The sequence below is a fragment of the Crotalus tigris genome, unplaced genomic scaffold (genome assembly GCF_016545835.1).
Source record: "Crotalus tigris isolate CLP2741 ecotype Arizona unplaced genomic scaffold, ASM1654583v1 scf7180000021160.8983255:1529534, whole genome shotgun sequence".
Lineage (NCBI taxonomy): Eukaryota > Metazoa > Chordata > Lepidosauria > Squamata > Viperidae > Crotalus > Crotalus tigris.
Window position 1 is genome coordinate 864,807 of NW_024098373.1, and position 22,694 is coordinate 887,500.

At 44.8% G+C, this 22,694-nt stretch overlaps 1 protein-coding gene across 3 annotated transcripts in view; it reads right to left on the reverse strand.

Annotated features, from left to right (window-relative positions):
• SFMBT2 (Scm like with four mbt domains 2) overlaps window positions 1–22,694 on the reverse strand; it is a 49,158-nt gene that overhangs the window by 22,692 nt on the left and 3,772 nt on the right. The window contains exons 1-10 of one of the 3 annotated variants that reach the window (XM_039369545.1): window positions 22,558–22,694; window positions 19,233–19,385; window positions 15,910–16,001; window positions 13,128–13,368; window positions 11,308–11,396; window positions 10,791–11,037; window positions 7,082–7,179; window positions 4,292–4,393; window positions 3,316–3,463; window positions 669–751 (exon numbers count right to left, since the gene is read on the reverse strand). The exon at window positions 22,558–22,694 is cut by the window's right edge and continues 477 nt beyond it. In XM_039369545.1, the coding sequence (XP_039225479.1) occupies window positions 669–751; window positions 3,316–3,463; window positions 4,292–4,393; window positions 7,082–7,179; window positions 10,791–11,037; window positions 11,308–11,396; window positions 13,128–13,368; window positions 15,910–16,001; window positions 19,233–19,338 (1,206 nt within the window). In that variant the 5' untranslated portion in view covers window positions 19,339–19,385; window positions 22,558–22,694. The remainder of the gene's footprint in view (window positions 1–668; window positions 752–3,315; window positions 3,464–4,291; window positions 4,394–7,081; window positions 7,180–10,790; window positions 11,038–11,307; window positions 11,397–13,127; window positions 13,369–15,909; window positions 16,002–19,232; window positions 19,386–22,557) is intronic. The other 2 variants (XM_039369546.1, XM_039369544.1) reach the window with 2 other exon arrangements.

Consider the following 22,694-nt stretch of genomic DNA (forward strand, 5'->3'; position numbering starts at 1 on the left):
TCCGCAAGATTATCTGGGACACGACACATCCTCTTCACGACCTGTTTTCCTTGTTCCCTTCCGGGAGGAGGGGGCTTCGTGGTATCCATAGCAGAACATCCAGATTCAGCCATAGTTTCATTCCATACAGCATTAACCTTGCGAACTCTCAAGCTTCCTCCTTCCGTTATATATTCAAGATGGACAGTATTTGATATTTATTTGCTATGTATATGTAGGGGTGTGGGTCTATACATATGTTGTTCATAGTATGTTTAAGTGTGTGTCATATATGTGTTTCACTTTGAGAGTGGGCAACTAAATTTCATTTTTGATGGGTGCCGTTGTGCCCACAGTATAAAAATGACAATAAAGGTTATCTTATCTTATCTTATCTTATCTTGTCTTGTCTTGTCTTGTCTTGTCTTATCTTATCTTATGGAAGGGGAAATTGAAGCAGGAAGGGAGGGAGGGAGAGAGGCAAGGAAGGAAGGAAGGGAAAATTGAGGGAGTGAGGGAGGGAACAAAGGATGGATGCTTCTATGACCCCAACCTCTTTGACATTAACTTTCTACACAAGTAGCTTTTCTTTGGCTATGAACACCTACAACGAAGGTGGAGGACGGTTAATGGCACTGGGCCTGGGTCAAGAAAGATTGCCATGCAGTAAAAACAAAACCAGATCTTACATTTCTGAAGCAGCACTCGGGAGCTGCCTCCGCTCCGCACTGCTTCTGGTAATCTGCCCAGTCAAAATCCGGATTAGAATAACCTGCAGGAAATCCCAGGAAACGAACAAAAGATGGTTTTCTCTCGTGTTGTGTGGACAGCCCAACAGCTGTCCCTCAAGAATAACACAAGTATCCTAGACTGTTTACAGCAGCCTGTTCAAAGCCTGTCCTTCGCAAACTCCAGTTTACAGGAATTGGATGAGCTGAGCCAATATACACAATTTAGAAACTTTCAAACATTATCTAGCCCAGGGGTCTTCAAACTTGGCCACTTTAAGACTTGTGGACTTCAACTCCCAGAATTCCTCAACCAGCTCTCAGACCCCTGTAGCTGGCTGAGGAATTCTGGGAGTTGAGGTCCACAAGTCTTAAAGTGGCCAAGTTTGAAGACCCCTGTAGCTGGCTGAGGAATTCTAGGGGTTGAAGTCCACAAGTCTTAAAGTGGCCAAGTTTGAAGACCCCTGTAGCTGGCTGAGGAATTCTGGGAGTTGAAGTCCACAAGTCTTAAAATTGCCAAGTTTGAAGACCCCTGATCCAGTCCATATGATTTGTTGTTGTTGTTGTTGTTTACAGTGAGCCAATTGATGGCAGCCAGCATTGTACTGTGGCGGCAAAAGAGCTGGATGTGATGTTAGGCTACATCAACATAAATGTAAATCAAGGAGAAGTCACCCAGCTGGTTTTCATGCCTAAGGCGGGACTAGAACTTTCAGTCTCCTGGCGATTGGCCCAAAGTCACCCCACCGACTTCCATGCCTAAGGCGTCTCCTAATGATTGGCCCAAAGCTGCCCAATCGGCTTCCAGGCCTAAAGTGGGATAGAACTCATAGTCGCCTGATGATTGGCTCAAATTCACCCAGCCAGCTTCCAGGCCTAACGTGAGACTAGAACTCACCATCTGCTGGTGATTGGTCCACAGTCACCCAATCAACTTTTATGCCTAAGGCAGGGCTAGAACTCACTGTCTCCTAGTTTCTAGCCTGGTGCCTTAATCACTAGACCAGGGGTAGGCAACCTTGGCTCTTTTATGACTCGTGGACTTCAACTCCCAGAATTCCTCAGCCAGCATGGCTCAGCTTGGAAACCTCTCCCTTTCCCCTCAGCATGGCTGGCTTAGGAATTCTGGGAGTTGAAGTCCACGAGTCATAAAAGAGCCCAGGTTGCCTACCCTTGCACTAGACCAAACCTGCTGAGTTAGTCTCAAACTTCTGGTTCTGTCCAATTAAGTTTTAATCCATTTTGTGTGGGGAAAGGGACTCGTCTCCTTCATCATCCGTTTCCTTCTCCGACGAATCTCCATCTTGAATTTCTGCACGATCGGCCTCCAATCTGAGCCTAGGCATCCCCAGCTTTCAAATCTAAATATTCAATTGTTGGGAGCTGCTTGGAAATTGCATTCATTGGGAATAAGCCAGAGCGAAAAGCAAGGTGCCTTATGCAAGCACACAACTCCCATGCAGAAATATGGCAGCAACGAGAGAGAGAGAGAGAGAGAGAGAGAGAGAGAGAGAGAGAGAGAGAGAGAGAGAGAGAAAGAGAGAGAGAGAGAGAGAGAGAGAGAGAGATTCTCCCCACAGCTGTAAAGGCTTAAGGAAAAAGAAGTCTATAAATCTAGCTCCCAACCATATAAATAGTGTCAACGGAGCGCTTTCATATTGGAGGGATATTAATGGTTATTCATTTGCTGACTGGCATCAAATCAAGGGAATCTAAACAGCTCTTCTAACTGTACATTACTGTGTACATTAAAAACAATGTGTACATTACTTTCCAATTATTAATCTACCTTAGTCACTTCTTGGAAGAAGAAGGAGAAATTCCCTTAGAAGCCAGAAGCCTTATCAGGAATTTGCTGATCTAATGCAGCAACATTGATGGTTTTGATATTGCTCTGAAGATTAAGCTTTGCGGACAAGAAGCAAAAGGCTGGGAATGTATCTCTCCAGTCCAGGGGTCTTCAAACTTGGCCCTTTTATGACTTGTGGACTTCAACTCCCAGAATTCCTGAGCCAGCCATGCAGAGGGGAAAGGGAGAGGTTTCCAAGCTGAGCCATGCTGGCTCAGGAATTCTGGGAATTGAAGTCCACAAGTCATGAGGGGGCCATAGTTCACCCATGCCAGCTCAGGAATTCTGGGAATTGAAGTCCACAAGTCATGAGGGGGGCCATAGTTTCCCCATGCTGGCTCAGGAATTCTGGGAGTTGAAGTCCACAAGTCATAAAAGAGCCAAGGTTGCCTACCCCTGGTCTAGGAGGCTCACCACTTAAAACAGGAGGACTTAGGACAGGGGTAGGCAACCGTGGCTCTTTTATGACTCGTGGACTTCAACTCCCAGAATTCCTGAGCCAGCCATGCAGAGGGGAAAGGAAGAGGTTACAATGCTTAGCCATGGTGGCTCAGGAATTCTGGGAGTTGAAGTCCACAAGTCATAAAAGAGCCAAGGTTGCCTACCCCTGCCCTATACCATTCTGGATAAATGGTCGTTCAATCTCTTCTTAAAAACCTCCAGTGATGGAGCACCCACAACTTCTGGAGGCAAGTTGTTCTGCTGATTATGCAAAAAAAACCCCCAAATCCAGCCCAATTCTTTGATGCCAAGACAAACCTTTGGGAGGGGTGAGATGAACTCCATTTTTAAGGCACCACTGCACCGGCAGGATGCCCAAGGAATCAGCATGGCAAAGCATCGCGGTGTTGTGTGGTTCGGGACGGAGGTCGTCAAGAGTGACTTGCACGAAATGGTGGTTGAAAACCTATAGAGAAACAACGATCACTAAGCGAATCGTCGTAAGTCGAGGACCGCCCGTCCTATAGTCGGGCGAGAAAGGAAAAGTTCCAGAAGTTCCTCCAAACTACTCAAGAGACAGTTTTATGCTCAATGATAACATGGGCAAAGTATTTTGGACGTTACATAGAATTAGAGAACTGGCAAAGCCTCTGGGAAAGAAATTCTAAAAACAACAAAAGCAGTAGCGTGCAAAGAAAATCTACACAAAATGTTTTATAGATGGCATTTAACACCGGCGAGGTTAGCAAAAGTGTTTAAAAATATATCAAGCAATTGCTGGAAAGGTAGACAAAAACCAGGCACTTATTACCATCTTTGGTGGACACGCCCCAAAGCCAAAAGATTCTGGTTCAGAATACACACATGGTTAGAGAAAATGACTTAAAAAACTATATAGAATTTAAGCCAGAACTATTTTTGTTAGGCATAATTGTAGGAAATTATGAGAAAGAGTATATATACCTAATTTTACATGTATTAACTGCAGCGAGAATTGTATTCGCTCAACATTGGAAAAATGAAGATTTACCAAGAGTTAATAAATTTTTTTTAGATTATGCAGAAATGGGTAGATTGACATTGAAAATGAAAGAGAAAGAAGATTCAGTTTATTTTAGATCATGAGACATGTTTTATCAATGGCTAGAAAAACAAGGTAGAGAGAAAGGAATTTAACATATATTAGTAAGTTAAATGCTAGAACCCAGACAATACGTTGCTGATAAAATATTAAGCACTTGTGATTATAAAAAACACCTGATTTTAATTCTCAGTTCCATTTTGGTTTTCTCACCTTGGTTATAGTAGCTGGGCAAATTGTCGCTGGTTCCCGTTGATCCACCGCTTCCAGCTTCATCCCAACTGTAAACGAGTGCTCCCTCAGATCGGCGTGATCCTGGGAAATAGATGTTGAGAACTTTGACCTCATGGCCAAGATTTTGGTCCATCCTGCCAGTGATCACCTGCTCAGGTAGTCCTCAACTTATTACTTTACTCTGTGCATTAATGATTCACCTGTAGAGATGGTTACCAGCATCAAATTCCTGGGTGTGCAATTAACAAGTAGGCTGGCTTGGTCACTCAACAGCGAGACACTGGTGAAGCGGGCACAGCAGCGCCTGCATTTTCATGTGTCGCATGAGAAAAGCACATCTTCCTTCCCCTGTCCTGACCACTTTCTGCAGAGGGACGATCAAGAGCATCCCGTCATACGGCGTCACTGTCTGGCTTGGAAGCATCCTTGCTTCAGACAGGAAGGCGGTGCAGAGAGTGGTGAGGACAGCAGAAAAGATCATTGGCAGATCACTCCCTTCAATCCAGGACATGGCACATAAGAGTAGCTTGAGCAGGGTCCACAAGATTGTCTGGGACACTACACATCCTCTCCACAACCTGTTTTCCTTGTTCCCTTCTGGGAGGGGGGGCTCTGTGGCATCCAAAGCAGAACATCCAGATTCAGTCGTAGCTTTGTTCCATACAGCATTAACCTTGTGAACTCTCAAGCTTCCTCCTTCCGTTGTGTATTCAAGACGGACAGTGAATAATATTTATATGTTACTTATATGTAAGGGTGTAGGTCTATAATATGTTTTAAATGTGTTATGTATACGTACACTTTGAGAGGAAGCAACTAAATTTCATTTTTAATGTGTGCCATTGTGCTCACAGGAAAAAATGACGATAAAGGTTATCTATCTATCTACAATGGAGCATCAAATTTCCACAGCGAAGCAAGACGGTGGTTAAGTGAGCTTTGCCCCATTTTATTTTACTTTTTTTTTTAAATTTTTATTGGTTTTCCAGTTTTACATTTAAATATTTGAAAAGCAACGTGGCGGCTGGGTTGGTTCATAATTCAATAACATACACATGTCTTTACTACAGATCACAAACTAGTACATTAAATATTTCCTCTCTTTTTCCCTTGGTATTTACTGTCTCACATTTAAATTAATTTAAATTAGTTTTGCCCCATTTTATGGCGGTTGCTGGGTGAAACGTTGCAGTTAAGTGAATCGGTCGTTAAGCGAACCTGGCTTCCCCCATTGACTTTGCTTTGTCAGAAGCCAGTGGGAAGGTTTACTAATGGCGATCACGTGATGCCGCAACTGTCCTAAATACATGTCAGTTGCCAAGCATCCGAGCTTTGATCACGTGACCATGGGGATGCTGCCACAGCCGTGTGAACACCGGTCATAAGTTGTAACTTCGATCGGTCACTAAACAAAGTAATTCAAGGACTATCAATACTAAGCTTCATTTAGCATTTTTCTCCATTTTTTCCTGGGGTTTCTGCATGTGTTGGTATGTGAGGAAGCCCAGTGAGATGAGGCGAAGAGAGGCAACCCAAGGAACGGTCAGGTAAGAGAAGGCATAGGTCATTTGTCTCCATCCCGCACAGGCAAACAATATAGACTAGGACTTGTTCATTTACTGAACTGATTAAATATTCAAATATTCATTAGACCAGAAGTGTTCAACCTCGGCACCTTTAAGACCTGTGGACTTAAAGGTGCCGAATTCCCCAGCCAGTATGAGTTGAAGTTCACAGGTCTTAAAGGTGCCAAGGTTGGACCCCCTGTGTGTGTGTGAGAGAGAGAGAGAGAGAGAGGGATGGGGGGGGGAGAGAGGGAGAGAGGGAGGGAAAGAATGAGGGAAAGAGAAGGAGGGAGAGAAAGGGAGGGATAGACAGAAGGAGAGAAAGAGTGGGAGGGAGAGAGGGAGGGGTAGAGGGAGGGAGGGAGGGAAAGAGTGAGAAAGAGGGAGGGAGAGGGAGGGAGGGAGGGAGAGAGATGTAGGGAAGGAAAGAGTGAGAAAGAGAGGGAGGGAAAGCGAGAGAGGGAGACAGAGAGAGGGAGGGAGAAAGTGGGTGGGATAGAGGGAGAGACAGAGAGAGGGAGGGAGGGAGAGAGAGGGAGGAAAAGGGTGAGGGGAGGGAGGGAGAGAGAGGGAGGGAGAAGGAGGGAAAGAGCAAGAGAGCGGAAGGGAGGGAGAAAGGAGGAAGGAGGGAGAGAGAGAGGGAGGGAGAAAGTGGGTGGGCGAGAGAGAGAGAGAGGGAGGGAAAGAGTGAGAGAGGGAGGGAGAAAGTGGGTGGGAGAGAGGGAGAGACAGAGAGAGGGAGGGAGGGAGAGAGAGGGAGAGGGAGGAAGAGTGAGGGGAGGGAGGGAGAGAGAGGGAGGGAGGAAAAGAGTGAGTGAGAGAGAGGGAGGGAGGAGGAAAAAAGCGAGAGAGCAGAAGGGAGGGAGAAAGGAGGAAGGAGGGAGAGATAGAGAGAGAGGGAGAAAGTGGGTGGGAGAGACAGAGAGAGGGAGGGAAAGAATGAGAGAGGGAGGGAGAAAGTGCGTGGGAGAAAGGGAGAGACAGAGAGAGGGAGGGAATGAACGAAAGAGAGGAAGGGAGGGAGGAAGACAGAGAGAGAAGAAAAGAAAACGTAAAAAAGGAATATCTACCATTCCCGATGCTAAATTCTCCCTCGCTAGATTCAAATCTGAAAAGCAAAAGAGGATGGCAGGGCAGCCATTTAAATGGCTCAAAGAAGAAACAATGGTTTATTACAAAGAAATCAGGGTTTATTAAGGTTTACCTTAAAGACTTCCATGGGAAGGGAATGTTTCTCTGCCTCGGTCAGAGCTGTGGTGAGGGCTGTCCGCCATTCAGACGTCGTCTTCAGAGAAGAGATTTCTGCAGAGAAAAACACGGAAAATCCCGCAACCGATTAAGCCAGTGGCACACATTCAACCATCCCGCAGGCTGATAACAGGCGGTCCTCGACTTACGACCACGGCGGAGCCCAAAATATCTGTTGCTAACTGAGACATTTGTTAAGCGAGGTTTGCCCCATTTTACAACCTTTCCTGCCACCGTTGTTAAATGAACCACTGCGGTTGTTAAGTTAGGGATACACTTGTTAAGTGGATCCGGTTTCCCCATGGACTTTGCTTGTCAGAAGGTCGCAAAAGGGGATCACGTGATCCCCGGGACACACAATAGGAGTGTCTGAATTTTGATCCCGTGACCCTGGGGATGCTGCAATGGTGGTAAGTGTGAAAAATGGTCATAAGTCACTTTTTTTCAGTGCTGATGTAACTCTGATTGGTCACTAAATGAGCTATTGTAAATCGAAGACTACCTGTAATAAACCTTTATATTTGCACTTTTCATAAATATCTGGCCTATAAAGTTTCCTTTGAACTGAAAAAAGTTTGTGGACTTTAAATTAGGGGGTTCCCTGTAGCATTTTAAGCAAAACTAACTCTTTTCACAGAGAAAAGTGAACTTAGATATTGTTCCCCCCCCCCATACAAGGGGTGGGCAACCTTGGCCCTTTTATGACTCATGGACTTCAACTCCCAGAATTCCTGAGCCAACCATGCTGAGGGGAAAGGGAGAGGTTTCCAAGCTGAGCCATGCTGGCTCAGGAATTCTGGGAGTTGAAGTCCACGAGTCACGAGGGGCCATAGTTCCCTCATGCTGGCTCAGGAATTCTGGGAGTTGAAGTCCATGAGTCAGACAGCGGCCTAGGCCTAGGCCAGAGGTAGGCAATATTGGCTCTTTTATGACTCATAGACTTCAACTCCCAGAATTCCTGAGCCAGCCGTGCTGAGGGGGAGGTTTCCAAGCTGAACCATGCTGGCTCAGGAATTCTGGGAGTTGAAGTCCACGAGTCATGAGGGCCCATAGTTCCCTCATGCTGGCTCAGGAATTCTGGGAGTTGAAGTCCACGAGTCAGAAAAGAGCCAAGGTTGCCTACCCCTGGACTAGGAGGCTCACTGCTTGGAACAGGAGGGCTTAGGACAGGGGTAGGCAACCTTGGCTCTTTTATGACTGGTGGACTTCAACTCCCAGAATTCCTGAGCCAGCCAAGCTGAGGAGAAATGGAGAGGTTTCCATACTGAGCCATGCTGGCTCAGGAATTCTGGGAGTTGAAGTCTATGAGTCATAAAAGAGCCAAGGTTGCCTACCCCTGCCCTAGCCAGTTCTCTTTCACTCCGTTGATGCCATCACTCCTCCGAGCCACGTCCAGAAAAGGACCATGAGGGAAAAGTGAAGGGGTCATTTGATTTGAGGAAGCCTGTTTATCTCTGTACTAGAGAAAGAGGTCAATTTAATTGTTAATGAAGACAAAAAGCTCCGACGCCTGGCACTTTGCCCTACGGGCAATTTGAATCATGTTGGCTTTTTTGCAGCAGCTCCAATAAAGTTCCTTCGGTGAGGAAAACCCGGGGACCCCTCAGCTGCAGCTATAATCTGATTGGTTTCACAGCAGTGTTTCTCAGATTTTAAAAAGGGTGGACTTCAACTCCCAGAATTCCCCAGCCAGCCAGCCTGATGTCAAAAACAGGGAGAAGGAAACTTGGCAAAGCAAAGTCACCGCATTTTAAGATCCATATTGTAGACAGGAGGCAGCTGTCTAAAATAAGATTAGGGAAAGTGAAAGCTCCCTTGAATCAAGTTTGTCTCTTTGTTTTATTTTTTTTTAAAGAAGACTTTATTAAGATGCAAAAGAAGATCGATGGTCACACCAAGACATTCATCTGTTTCTTCCAGGAAAATCATAGCCTTAGGGTGGCGCTGATGACCCCTCCGCACATCCCACTGTTTAATCCAGCTTAGCTTTTCAAGGTGAGCCAAGGACATGCAGATGTTTTTGCCATAAATCAGGGGTCTTCAGACCTGGCCCTTTTATGACTTGTGGACTCCAACTCCCAGAAGTCCTCAGTCAGCCTCCATTTTGTTTGTTAGATTTAAGACAGGGATCTTCAGACTTGGCCCTTTGATGACTTGTGGACTTCAAGTCCCAGAATTCCTCAGCCAGCCTCCATTTTGTTTGTTAGATTTAAGACAGGGATCTTCAAAGTTGGCCCTTTTATGACTTGTGGACTTCAAGTCCCAGAATTCCTCAGCCAGGCTTAAGGAATTCTGGGACTTGAAGTCCACAAGTCATAAAAGGGCCAAGTTTGAAGACCCCTGCTTTAAATGATGATTCCTTTGAGCTACGTTGGCTTCTGTTGACTTTGAGACACATCAAGTTTGTTTTCTTTGCAACAGTAGCCTTTTTTTCTAGGGTGGAGTGGATTTTGTTCTGTTTTTCTGCTTGTGCTTTTGCATTTCCAATCTAGCATCCACTCAGCCTGAGATTGCCTTGGCCTCCACTCACTTCTGACCTCATTTAGTTTTTCTCATGATGATCCAAATGACATTAACACCTTGGATGGATGGATGGATGGATGGATGGATGGACGGACAGGGGTGAGTGGATAGATGGATGGGTGGATGCAAAATTGATGGATGTGTGGATAGATAGATGAATGGTTGGTTAGAAGGAAGGAAGGAAGGAAGGAAGGAAGGAAGGAAGGAAGGAAGGAAGGAAGGAAGGAAGGAAGGAAGGAAGGAAGGAAGGAAGGAAGGAAGGAAAGAAGATAGGTAGGTTAGACTGATGGAGGGTGGGTAGATGGATGCAAGAGATGGATATGTGGTTGGTTGGTTGGTTGGTTAGATGGAAGGAAAGAAGAAAGAAAGAAAAAAAGAAAGAAAGAAAGGAAGGAAGGAAGGAAGGAAGGAAGGAAGGAAGGAAGGAAGGAAGGAAGGAAGGAAGGAAAGAAGATAGGTAGGTTAGTTAGACTGATGGAGGGTGGGTAGATGGATGCAAGAGATGGATATGTGGTTGGTTGGTTGGTTGGTTAGATGGAAGGAAAGAAGAAAGAAAGAAAAAAAGAAAGAAAGAAAGGAAGGAAGGAAGGAAGGAAGGAAGGAAGGAAGGAAGGAAGGAAGGAAGGAAGGAAGGAAGGAAGGTTGGTTAGACAGATGGATGGGAGGGTGGATGGATGGGTGGATAGAAGGGTGCATGCAAGATAGGTGGATGTGTGGATAGATGGTTGATTGGCTAGATGGATTGATGGATGGATGGATGGATGGATGGGATGTTAGTTAGATGGAGGTGGATGGAAGATTGGGTATATAGATGTAGGGGTGCATGGATGGATAAATGGATGGGTGATTAGATGGAAGGATGGATAAATGGATAGATTTATGCATGTATGGAATCATGAATGCATATTGGTTAGATGGATGGGTGGATGGATGGATGGATAGATGAATTTATACATAAGTGGATGGATGGATGGATGGATGGATGGATGGATGGATGGATGGATGGACTGATTAATGCATGGATGGATTTATGTATAGATGGATGGATGGTTGGTTGGTTAGATGGATGGATGAATGGATGGATGGATGGATGGATAGATACATGGGTAGATGATAGGTGAATGGATAGTACTTTCTAGTACCTGCAGGTGGTTCTAGCTGGTATTTATTCTCCTGACACCAGCCCACCGGTCGAAGTCTACAATCCAAGTAAAACAGCCACTGATCATAAGTCTCCATTTCCTCCAATCCCGCATAGCGAAGGCGCAATCTTCCGCCGACATTCTCCACCACGCTCACTATCCAGAACTGAAAGGGACTCTGGTCGTCCTGCAGCTCTATTAAGGAATCCACCGTAATGAGGTCTACAGCGTTTTTCCCTCGCAGAGGCTGTTTGAACAGAAGCAAAACTCCTTCTTTTAAACGCCATGGAACATCTCTTAGCAAAATACTTAGAAAATCACCAAAATTTCCCTCTAGCAAATCATTTTTCCTCCATCCTCCATGCTACACATGCCATCCCATTTGCCCCCTCATTTTATTCCTATTAGGCATTAATTATAGTAAGATAGGCGGCCAATAAATTGAATAATCAATAAATTTTAAAAAAAATGCCGCAAACATAGCAGGAGATGAGAAGAGAAATTAGCCAATACCTACGCCTTCTAGTAATTTTGCAGGCACCGTTCGTGAGCCCGTCAAATCACGTATGAGGAACTCCGTCCAGTCCGAGTATTTCTCTTTGATAGCTTGAAAACAGAACAGGAAGACGCAATTACTTGAAGGACATAATAACCTCTTTCTTTGTGTAGCTGAACGTAGGGAAGAGGATGCATCCTGGAGAAGGAAGAGGCAACACAACCCAGGCGTTGCGTGTGTGAGAGAAAGAGGGCGAGGACCGCCTCTCCCCAATCGTTCCCAGAGTATGTTGTAGATGCAGAGAATAGTGGAGCCTTTCAGTTGGGCAAGAGTTTGCCTGGAGGTGTGAAACCGTAAAGAATTGAGCTTGGAAGAATCGCAACCTGTGTTCCTTCTTGATTTGGGGCCCGTCGCTTCCTAAACAGATTCGGGGCAATGGTTTCTCACAATATTATATTCACAAATAGCATTTGCATTTTGATCGATACTATCGTGGTGACTCGTGATTAATTTTCATTGTGATGTAATGAAATTAAATTTAATTATGATGTACCAGGACACCCAGCGCCTTCCTTTTCAGGAATACTACTGCTAAAGTCAAGTTTCTCTTATACTGTATTATGCTAAGCCTTTCCTTCCTTCCTCCCTTCCACCCTTCCTTCCTTCCTTCCTTCCTTCCTTCCTTCTTCCCTTCCCTCCTTCTAATCCCTCCCTCCCTTTCTTTCTTCATGCCTTCCCTTTCCTGTCTTTCCTCTAATCCCTTCCTCCTTCTCTCCCTTTCTTCGTCCCTTCGCTTCCCTGCCTTCCTTCTAATCCTTCCTTCCTTCCTTCCTTCCTTCCTTCCTTCCTTCCTTCCTTCCTTCCTTCCTTCCTTCCTTCTCTCCCTCCCTTCCTTTCTTGCAATTATCCTTCCTAGTTGCTGTCTCAAAATAGCCCTGTGATTCCAGCTTCTTCCAAAAGGATCCAACTGGTTTCCTTAACCCAGATTTATTGCAAAATAAATCTCTCTCTGTTCACCAGGGGATGGAGGAGAAACAGACAATTTTCATCAAATTACACAAGCCAAACACAGCTCTCAGTAGTTTAACTCTAACAGAGGCTGTAGAAAATAAAGGGATTCAGCTCAAAATGCAACACACACACACACACACAAACAGCCCAAAGGCCCCCACGCCAAGTCTCAAGGTTGCTTGGAGAAGTTGATAAAATTAGCTGCATTTAAGCCTGTAAACAAACCCTCTTAGCTGTTTCTTTTATGACTAACTTGTGTGCCAAAGGAAAAAAAAAACCCTGTGTTAGCACAACATTGGTATTCATTAAATCTTCCATAAATTTCCATTCGGCATTTCAATGCACTCAAAATATTATTTAGAAATAGTTATGGGCCACTAGCTTGCTTCTTGCTTCCTGAATTGTACATTTTCTTGCTATTCTTTGCTTTGCCCACAGGCTATTTGGAGGTTGCTAGGGAAACCAGAAGCATTTCTCAAAGAAAGTAAAATAAAAATGGAATTTTAAAAAGGCCCAGACGGATTGCTGAACATTTCAAAAGGGAAACTGAGGCTGGTCCACACTTTGATATTACGGGGTAAAACCACATGCTTGAAATGGGAGATGCAAGTCTGGTGAAACGTAAGGGGAGAAAACAAAATAAAAGACGGAAGCGAGTGGAATAAGTTAGAAAAGAGGTACTTTTATATTGCCCAGATAGAACAGTGAGAAATCTGACTTTTAAAAACTTAAAAAGTCAATAGATTCTAGATATGTCTGGCTACAATACCCAGAATTCCAAATCTCTTCATCACCAGGACTAGAAACTTAACAAATTAATTCTGACTCACCGTCGGGCGGCATCAACACTTTCCCGTTCTGCGTGCACCAGCCCACCGGGTGGAGGTCCGCCGTCATCACGTCACACCAGAAATCAGCTCGGCGGTCATCTTCGTAACCACAATAGCGCAGCAGCAGCAGCTGGCCACACGTGGCGATGGTGGTGGCCACCCAATAAGTGTCCACGTTGTGCTTGTTGGCCACCTCCAGTTTCATGCCAGGCTGTAAGCTGCTCTGGAGGCTGATTTCCACCTTGGGAAAGGAGACCCAGAGGTAATGTCATTTGGAGGGGGGAGGCAGCGAAGGGATGGGGAGAGTCACAATCTGTAATCCGGATTAAGACAATTTGATCAAGTAAGCTAGTTGCAGGGCAATACAGATGGTATTCCAATATTGGGCAAATACTATTCTCGCTGCTGTCAGTATATGCAATATTAAATATTCGTTCTCCTTCTCATAGTTAGGTCCTAATATTCCTAAAAAAACCAGTTCTGGTTTAAATTCTATCTTTCTTTTAATCATTTTTTTCCATGTATCTATCTCACCCCAAAACCTTTTTCGCTTTAAGGCATGTCCACCAGATACGATAGTAAGTACCTGGCCTTTGTTTACATTTCCAGCAATTATTTGAAGTATTTTTAAATATTTTCGCTAACCTTACTGGTGTCATAGGGGCATAACACTAATGACCACCGCAAATGAAAACCATAAAATCGAGTTGGTCACGTGATCGGGCCGTCACGACTTACGAGGGTAATGAGCAGGCTCCACAATGGTTGTCAATCAAATCGCCTATATCAGTGGTTCTCAACCTGTGGGTCGGGACCCCATTTGGGGTCGAACGACCATTTCACGGGGGTCGCCAAACAACGCAGTCCGCCATTTCCCCCCCCTCCTTTTCCTTAGCTGTGCTACTCCCTTTTATTCTATTGGGTTTTGAAAGCCAATAGGAATTGTCCAGGCTGTCTCTGCCCTGCTGAGCCCGCCAAAAGTCCCATTCTGCAAACGGTGCTGCACCAGTTGAGTAGTCCTCGACTTACGACCGGTTGAGTAGTCCTCGACTTACGACCGGTTGGGGGTCGCGGCATTAAAAAGGTTGAGAACCACTGGTCTATATAGTCTGAACTCTCACACTCTCATTAACCTTCTTTCTTTATACAGGTAAATCCTTAACTTACAGTCACAACCGAGCCCCAAATCTCCGGCTGGATGTCAACTCCCAGAATTCTCCAGCCAGCATTAGCTTTAATGGATACTACAGCAGCAGAACAGAAAGGGAAAGGAGGACATCAGGTGATCACTCCTCGGTTCTGCGCCACGAAGGAATGAATCGCAACAGAGCCCAAAATTTCCGTCGTTAAGCGAGACAAGTTTTTAAGGGAGTTTTGCCCCATTTTAACCACCTTTTTCACCCCGGTTGTTCAGTGAATCACACTGCAGGTTGCGGAATGACTTAACACAGTTGTCAAGTGACACTGGCTTCCCCGTTGACTTTACTGGTCAGAAACTTGCAAAAGGGGATCACATGATCCCGGGACACTGTGGCTCCGTCATAAACACAGAGCCAGTTTTTGTGAAAAAATGTCATTTTTTTCCCCCTGTCCTGTTGTAACTCGGAAGCCAGATTTATTTAGCGACCGTGTTACTAGCAACGACTGCTGTGATGTGAAGTTGTTGCAGTTGTGCCACAACTGAAAATCACTGCCGTTGTTAAGTAACACGGTTGCTAACTGCAGTTGTGCAACTGTAGCAAGAAACGTAAAACAGAGCAAAACTCCCTCGATCACTGTCTTGTCTTAGCAATGGAAATTTTGGGGTCGTAAGTAGAGGACTACTGCACAGATGTAGATTATGTAAGGATGATTACAATGAAATAGTCACCCTTTATTCAAACCACACACAGACACGCATAGAGGGGACACTGCTATGAGTGTAATTTCTGTTGTTGCTTTCTTTTTTTCTTTCTTTCCCTCGTCACAAATGCAAAATAATTAGCTCATTCTAGTCAACACTGTGTTCCCTTTACTGAATTACCACGGCTGTATCGTTCTCATCAAATTCTCAAATTTCACTGTAATCAATAATAGAAAATGCATTTATAAACCTTTTAAAAAAAAAACATACGAAGGCTTGTCAGGGCCACAAAAACCAAAGCTGTACCCAATTTTTTATTCTTCAAAAATACTCCACGAGTCTTCCTTTTTCTTTCTATTAGTAAGGTCTCGTTATCGTTCAAATATGTTGCCCTGTTTTATTACAGAGGTTCGAGATTTAGCATCACCACCATCAATTCTCCAGGATGCCAGCTGGATGCCTTTCAACTGTCGGTTTGGCCGACCTAAGGATTCCCAGGCTAAACTTTGCAAAACATTTCCCGCTAATTTGCAGACTTGAATATGTGCTGCTTTTTTAAAAAAAATCTTTCTAAATCTTTGTAAATGCTTTAATTTCGCAGTTGAGCAATTGCAGAAAAACGGGCTTCTCCCCAGCTCATTTAAGCTTTTTTTCCCCCCTACGTCCTTAGCGGAGTTCCCCTGCTTTTTTCCCCATTTCCTGCTCATTTAAATTAAGATTAGAAACGCTGTACGGTTTCAAATGAGCCAGCAGCCAATGATCAGAGATAATGGGAGTTGTAGTCCACATCAGGTGGGCTCACGGATTCCTGAATTGAACAGGAATTTCTTTTAAGTCAAACAGGATTGAGCTGTTTGTCAGACATTGGAACACCCCCCCCCCCCGTGTCTAAATTCTCAATGAGGAGTAGAAACCTTACCGTCCTGGCAATGTACATACGTGCTTAAATAAAGAATGTGGAGCTGCAGTAGATTCTGATTCTTCCAGGTATTCGTCCCAGTTGAAATCTTCAAAGTTGCAGCTGTCCTCTACTTTAAACAATAATGATGAGGATAATAGGACTTAGCAAAAAAAGCAAGACTACCATGTTTCAACTTACAATTCAACTTACGACCATGAACCCAAAACTTCTGCTCCTAAGCAAGACAGCTGAGTTGTTAAATATTGCCCTGTTTTATGACCGGTTGAATTGTGACTCAAGACTGCTGCCAAGTAATGAAATCCTTGTGGGAAAAGGAGTGGTACTCAGGAATTAGGACTTAGGAGCCCTGGTGGTGCAATGGTTAAAAGGCACTATTGCTGGCAAAATCTGCCCACTGCCAGGAGTTCGATCCTGACGGGGCTCAAGAGTGACTCAGCCTTCCGTCCTTCCAAGGTCAGTAAAATGAGGACCCAGATTGTTGGGGGCAACGGGCTGACTCTGTAAACTGCTTAGAGAGGGCTGTAAAGCACTATGAAGCAATACATAAGTCTATTGGGAAGGAAGGAAGGAAGGAAGGAAGGAAGGAAGGAAGGAAGGAAGGAAGGAAGGAAGGAAGGAAGGAAGGAAGGAAGATGGGAATGAGAGGAAGGAGGGAGGGAAGGAAGGAGATGGGAATGAGAGGGAGGGAGGAAGGGAAGGAAGGAATGTGGGAATGAAAGGAGGGAGGGAGGGAGGGAAGGAAGGAAGGGAGGGAGGGAGGGAGGAAGGAAGGAAGGAAGGAAGGAAGGAAGGAAGGAAGGAAGGAAGGAAGGAAGGAAGGAAGGAAGGAAGGAAGGAGCCATGATGGTGCAGTGGTTAGAATGGGGTTTTGCAGGCAAACTCTGCCCACTGCCAGGAGTTCAATCCTGACCAGCTCAAGGTTGACTCAGCCTTTCATCCTTCCGAGGTCGGTAAAATGAGGACCCAGATTGTTGGGGGCAAATAGGCTGACTCTGTAAACCACTTAGAGAGGGCTGTAAAGCACTATGTAAGCGGTATATAAGTCTATTATCGCTATTGCTACTTATACAAGTACGACTGAAGATTATCAGCACTACAATGTTTAAACTGAAACCTTTACAGATAAAGAAGAAAAATAGGTTTGTATCGCTATTAAACGCTGACAAGAATTTAGGCCCCCGAAATGCCACACTTGTAGGTATTTATATCTGCTGTGCAGTGCGACAGTAGTAATAAATTATTAGATCTGGATGAGCAGATCTGAAGCCCTTGCCAACACAGGCAATATCGACACCTGTGTTACTCAACGTTAGCAACTTTAAGATGTGTGGACTTCAACTTCCAGAATTCCCCAGCCAACCATGCTGGCTGGGGGATTCTGGGAGTTGAAGTCCACACATCTTAAAGTTGGCAGTGTTGAGAAACTGCATATTAGGTGCAGATGAGCATCCAATATCACCTGTAACTGGTCTTTTTTTCCCCTTCTTCTTCAGCTCTGCATCTCATCCAAGAAAAGTTTGGATAAACTAAAAGATCTGAAAACAGAAGAACTAACCAAATGCTTTCTCCCTTCTCTCTTCATCTTTGGAAACACAAAAGCAACTCAGCTTTGTTGCAACATCCTTTGCTAAGCCTTTAAAATCCATGCTACTTGTGCACTGCAGGAAAACATTGATCATCACAGCTCCTCAAAGATGAACAAAGGTGGTGGAGACAAAGTGCCCGAAGCAACAACTTCCCCAGACAGGTTTATAAAAGCTGCTACAAGAACCCCTGCAGTACCTCTTATTATTTTATAGAATTAGAAAAGCACCGTTTGAAAACAGGTAAGTGTTTATAACGGCACGTTTCAAGCGACAGTTGAACAACCATGTCCACTTCCAACTGGATAAAGGTATATAAACAGACAAAGATGGAGTTTCATGCTGTCCCTTTCTCAAAGACAGTGTGGAGATGTTGGTTGTTTTTTTTTTTTAAAAAAAAGATGCAGAGTTCCAGGATGGAATAAAAACCGCTTCTCACTTCCTTGTTCTCGGCTCTGTTGCCTATTCCAGAACTGCCAAATTACCTAGCAAGTATTTCTTGTCATGCTGTAAATCTCAGCCCAAAATAATTAGATTCCCACACCCTAATAATGGAAACTAATCAAGGAGAGAAGCAACTTAGAACTAAGAAGAAATTTCCTGACAGTTAGAACAATTAGCCTGTGGAACAATTTGCCACCAGAAGTTGTGCGTGCTCCAACACAGGTTTTTAAGAAGAGACTGGACAACCCTTTGTTTGAAATGGTATAGGGCTCCTGCCTGAGCAGGGGGTTGGACTAGATGACCTCCAAGACCCCTTCCAACTCTGTTATTCTATTCTATTCTATTCCATTTTCTATTCCATTCCATTCCATTCTATTCCATTCCATTCCATTCCATTCTATTCCATTCCATATTTTCTATTCTATTCTATTCTGTTCTGTTCTATTCCATTCCATATTTTCTATTCTATTCTATTCTATTCTATTCTATTCTATTCTATTCTATTCTATTCTATTCTATTCTATTTTGTTTTGTTCTGTTCTGTTCTGTTCTGTTCTGTTCTGTTCTATTCTATTCTACTCCATTCCATTCCATTCCATTCCATATTTTCTATTCTATTCTATTCTATTCTATTCTATTCTATTCTATTCTATTCTATTCTATTCTATTCTATTCTATTCTATTCTATTCTATTCTATTCTATTCTATTCTATTCTATTCTATTCCATTCTTGTTGGTCCCACCAGATGGACATCTCCTTCCTCCTCATTCTGATAGATCAGGTAGATTTAATTGGGAAAAAAATGATCCTCCGAATAACCAGGCCTTAGGCCCTGTAGGAAGGGGTCCCCAACCCCCCGGCTGCACCCCAGTTGGAACCGAGCCATGCAAGCCGTGGGCAAGCTAGAGCATGAACGCAGCTCCACTTGCGTGAGTGGCATGTGGCTTGCAGCTCCATTTACATGCGCTCATGTGCACACCTGCCAGTCACACGGAATCATCCCCTCTCCCCTCTATCGGTTTGCCAAGCCGGGACGCTTGGGGACCGCTGGCGTAGGGCTTTAAATGTGGGAACTAGCACCTTGACTCCAACCCAGAAGCAAATTGGCAGCCATTGCAGCTTCTTCTTGCAAGAGAGGTGACCCCATGTGTAAATCTAGCCTTGCACCAAACCCGGTGGGTTGCCGCATTTTAAATCGATTGAAGCTTCCGGATAGTTTTCAAGGACAGCCCCACGTAGATCACCTTGCAGTAGTCAAGATGTCAACCCGTTGCAATGTTGATAAGGAATTTTTTTTTTTTAAAAAAAGCACCTGAATGAAAAGGTTCCGTGTTGCCCTTAGCTGGACTGGGATGCTTTTCCAAAGGAAGGTGATGAGAATCTTCCATCTCAAGGATCAGACACTTCCCCCTCTCCATCACTCAGGCCAAAGTGGTTTTGTTGTTCATTCCAGGGCACGACATTCCTATAGAAATAAAGATGAGAGCCTTTAAAGAAACGTTTCCCATTGTAAAATCTTTTTCCCTTTGTTCTTTCCTTCAGGGATCCAAAACTTGGGAACTTTTGGACTGGATACCCTAACCCAGTGGTTCTCAACCTTTTTAATGCCGCGACCCCCCAACCGGTCATAAGTCGAGGACTACTCAACCGGTCGTAAGTCAAGGACTATTCAACTGGTGCAGCATCGTTTGCAGACTGGGACTTTTGGCGGGCTCAGCAGGGCAGAGACAGCCTGGACAATTCCTACTGGCTTTTGAAAGCCAATGGAATTAGACTCAATTCAAGAGTCTATTCTATTGGCTTTCAAAAGCCAATAGAATAAAAGGGAGTAGCACAGCTAAGGAAAGGGAAAAAAAAATGGCGGACTGCGTTGTTTGGCGACCCCCGTGAAATGGTCGTTCGACCCCAAATGGGGTCCCGACCCACAGGTTGAGAACCACTGCCCTAACCTAAATCAATGTTCTTCAACTCTGGCAACTTAAACCTGTGTAGACTTCATCTCCCAGAATTCCCCAGCCATCATCATCATCATCACCACCCGTTTTTCAGAGTTAGGACCTTTGTAGCATCCCCACGATCATGTGATCAAAATTTCAACTGTTTCGCATCTATGACGGTGGCTGTGTCTCAAGGTCAGACAAGCCGAGTCACCAGGGGAAGCCAGAATGATTCAACAGACGAGTTACTAACATCAATTGCAGTGATTCACTTCACAGCCGTGGTGAGAAAAGTCGTAAAAATGGGTCAACCTTCACTTAACAACGGTCTCACTTAACGACAGAAATTTTGGTTGTAAATCAAGGACAACAATTTTTTTTTAGCAAGGCAGATTAGGTAGCAGCTAGATCTGGGGTGGGCAATTACGGCTGGCTCAATTTCAAGATATGTGGATTTCAATTCCCAGAATTCTGGGAGTTGAAGTCCACAGGTTGGAAAGTTGCCCTCCCTGATTTAAAGCATGAACTTGCATAAAGTCTTGCAAAACAACAACAACAACAACGATGTCTAGAAATCTTGGAATTAAGTTAAAATTTAAAAGCAAGGTGGGTGGGCTAAGTGGGTTTACAGATAGTCCTTGACGTACGGCCACAATTGAGCGGAAAATCTCTGTTTGCTTTGTGAGATAGTTGTTCGGTGAATTTTGCTCCGTTTTACAACTTTTCTTCCCATAATTAAGTGAAATCACTGCAGTTGTTCATTTAGTAACCTGGTTATTAAGGGAATCTGACTTCCCCCCGTTGACTTTGCTTGTCTGAATGTCGCAAAAGGGGATCACATGACCCCGGGACACTGCGACCGTCATAAATGTGAACCAGTTGCTAAGTGTCTGAATTTTGATCATGTGACTGGCTGATTCAGGGAGGAAACTGGCTGACTGTGTAAACCACTTCGAGAGGGTTGTAAGGCACTGTGAAGTGGTATATATAGTTCAGTGATGGCGAACCTTTTAGAGACCGAGTGCCCAAACTGCAACCCCAAACCCACTTATGCATTGTCGGGTGCTGGGTGGGTGTGGCCCATTGGGTGGGTGTGGCCCATTGGGTGGGAGTGGCTGTGGTGGTAACGGCAGACTGGGTGGGACTAAAAAGTTCAATCAATCAATTCCAACTTTGCAAGATCTTTTTTTTTCCCTCGAAAAGTTGAAATTGACTCATTGACTGAACTTTTTTTTTTTTTTTTGCACATGGCGGCAGAGGCCTAAAGCAAAAAGGTTTTATAAAACTCAGCTGAAGGCTGAGGACTGGGGCGACAGTGCACGTGCCCACAGAGAGGGCTCTGAGTGCCGCCTCTGGCACCCGTGCCATAGGTTCGCCACCACTGGTATAGTAAGTCTAAGTGTTATTGCTAAGTCCTGAGGGAGGGAGGGAAGGAGGGAAGGAGGGAGGGAGGGAGGGAGGAAGGAAGGAAGGAAGGAAGGGAGGGAGGGAGGGAGGCAGGGAGGGAGGGAGGAAGGAAGGAAGGGAGGGAGGGAGGGGACAGAGAGGGAGGGAAAGAGGGAGGTTAGCAAGGAAGGAAGGAAGGAAGGAAGGACCCTGGTGGTGCAGTGTTTAGAATGCAGTATTGCAGGCTGACTCTGCCCACAGCCAGGAGTTCGATCTTGACCGGCTGAAGGTGAACTCAGTCTGCCATCCTTCCAAGATCGGTAAAATGAGGTCCCAGATGGTTGGAGGCAATAGGCTGACTTTGTAAACTGCTTAGAGTAAAGGCACTATGAAGCGGTATATAAATCTATGTGCTATTGCTCTATCTAATCCAGTGTTTCTCAACCTTGACAATTTTAAGGCATGTGGACTTCAACTCCCAGAATTCCACAGCCAGCATTGCTGGCTGTGGAATTCTGGGAGTTGAAGTCCACATGCCTTAAAATTGTCAAGGTTGAGAACCACTGATCTAATCTAATCTAATCTAATCTAATCTATCCTTTCCTCCCTGTCTCTCTCTCTCTCTCTCTCTCTCTCTCTCTCTCTCTCTCTCTCTCTCTCTCTCTCTCTCTCTCTCTCTCTCTCTCTCTATCTATCTATCTATCTATCATCTATCCTTTCCTGTCTGCCTGCCTGCCTGCCTGCCTGCCTGCCTGCCTGCCTGCCTGCCTGCCTGCCTGCCTGCCTGCCTATCTATCTATCTATCTATCTATCTATCTATCTATCTATCTATCTATCTATCTATCTATCTATCTATCTATCTATCTATCTATCTATCTATCTATCTATTCCTGGAGCTCAGTGGCTAGAATGCAGCATTGCCGGCAAACTCTGCCCACCGCCAGGAGTTGGATTCTCACCAGCTCAAGGTTGACTCAGCCTTCCATCCTTCCGAAGCCAGTAAAAGAAGGACTCAGATTGTTGAGAGGAGCAACAGACTGGCTCTGTAAACCACTGTCTAACATCTTAAATATTTCGAGTCTTCAGAGGGCTGTCAAGCACTGCGAAGCGGTATATAAGTCTAAAGGCTATTGCTATATTAGCCTAGATTCGCACATTGTGAACGCCCAGTGTGTCCCCCTCCACTCACACACTAACCTAATACAGATCTCCAAAGCTTTCTGGCTAATTTCTCTCTAAGCTAGCTGAAATCTGAGAAAGATCCCCACCCAGCATTTGTTTGCCAAACGACCACACACCCACACATACACAAACCTTCCTGGTTTTTTTTCCCAACCACTTCTCCTCTTCCGCCTCCTTTTGCAAAACGGAGGGTTGTCTGCGCAACGAGCTGGCGGGGACGCGCGCAATTCAAAACCTCCGCTGGCTTTTCCGGTTCTTTTCCCGTCCTT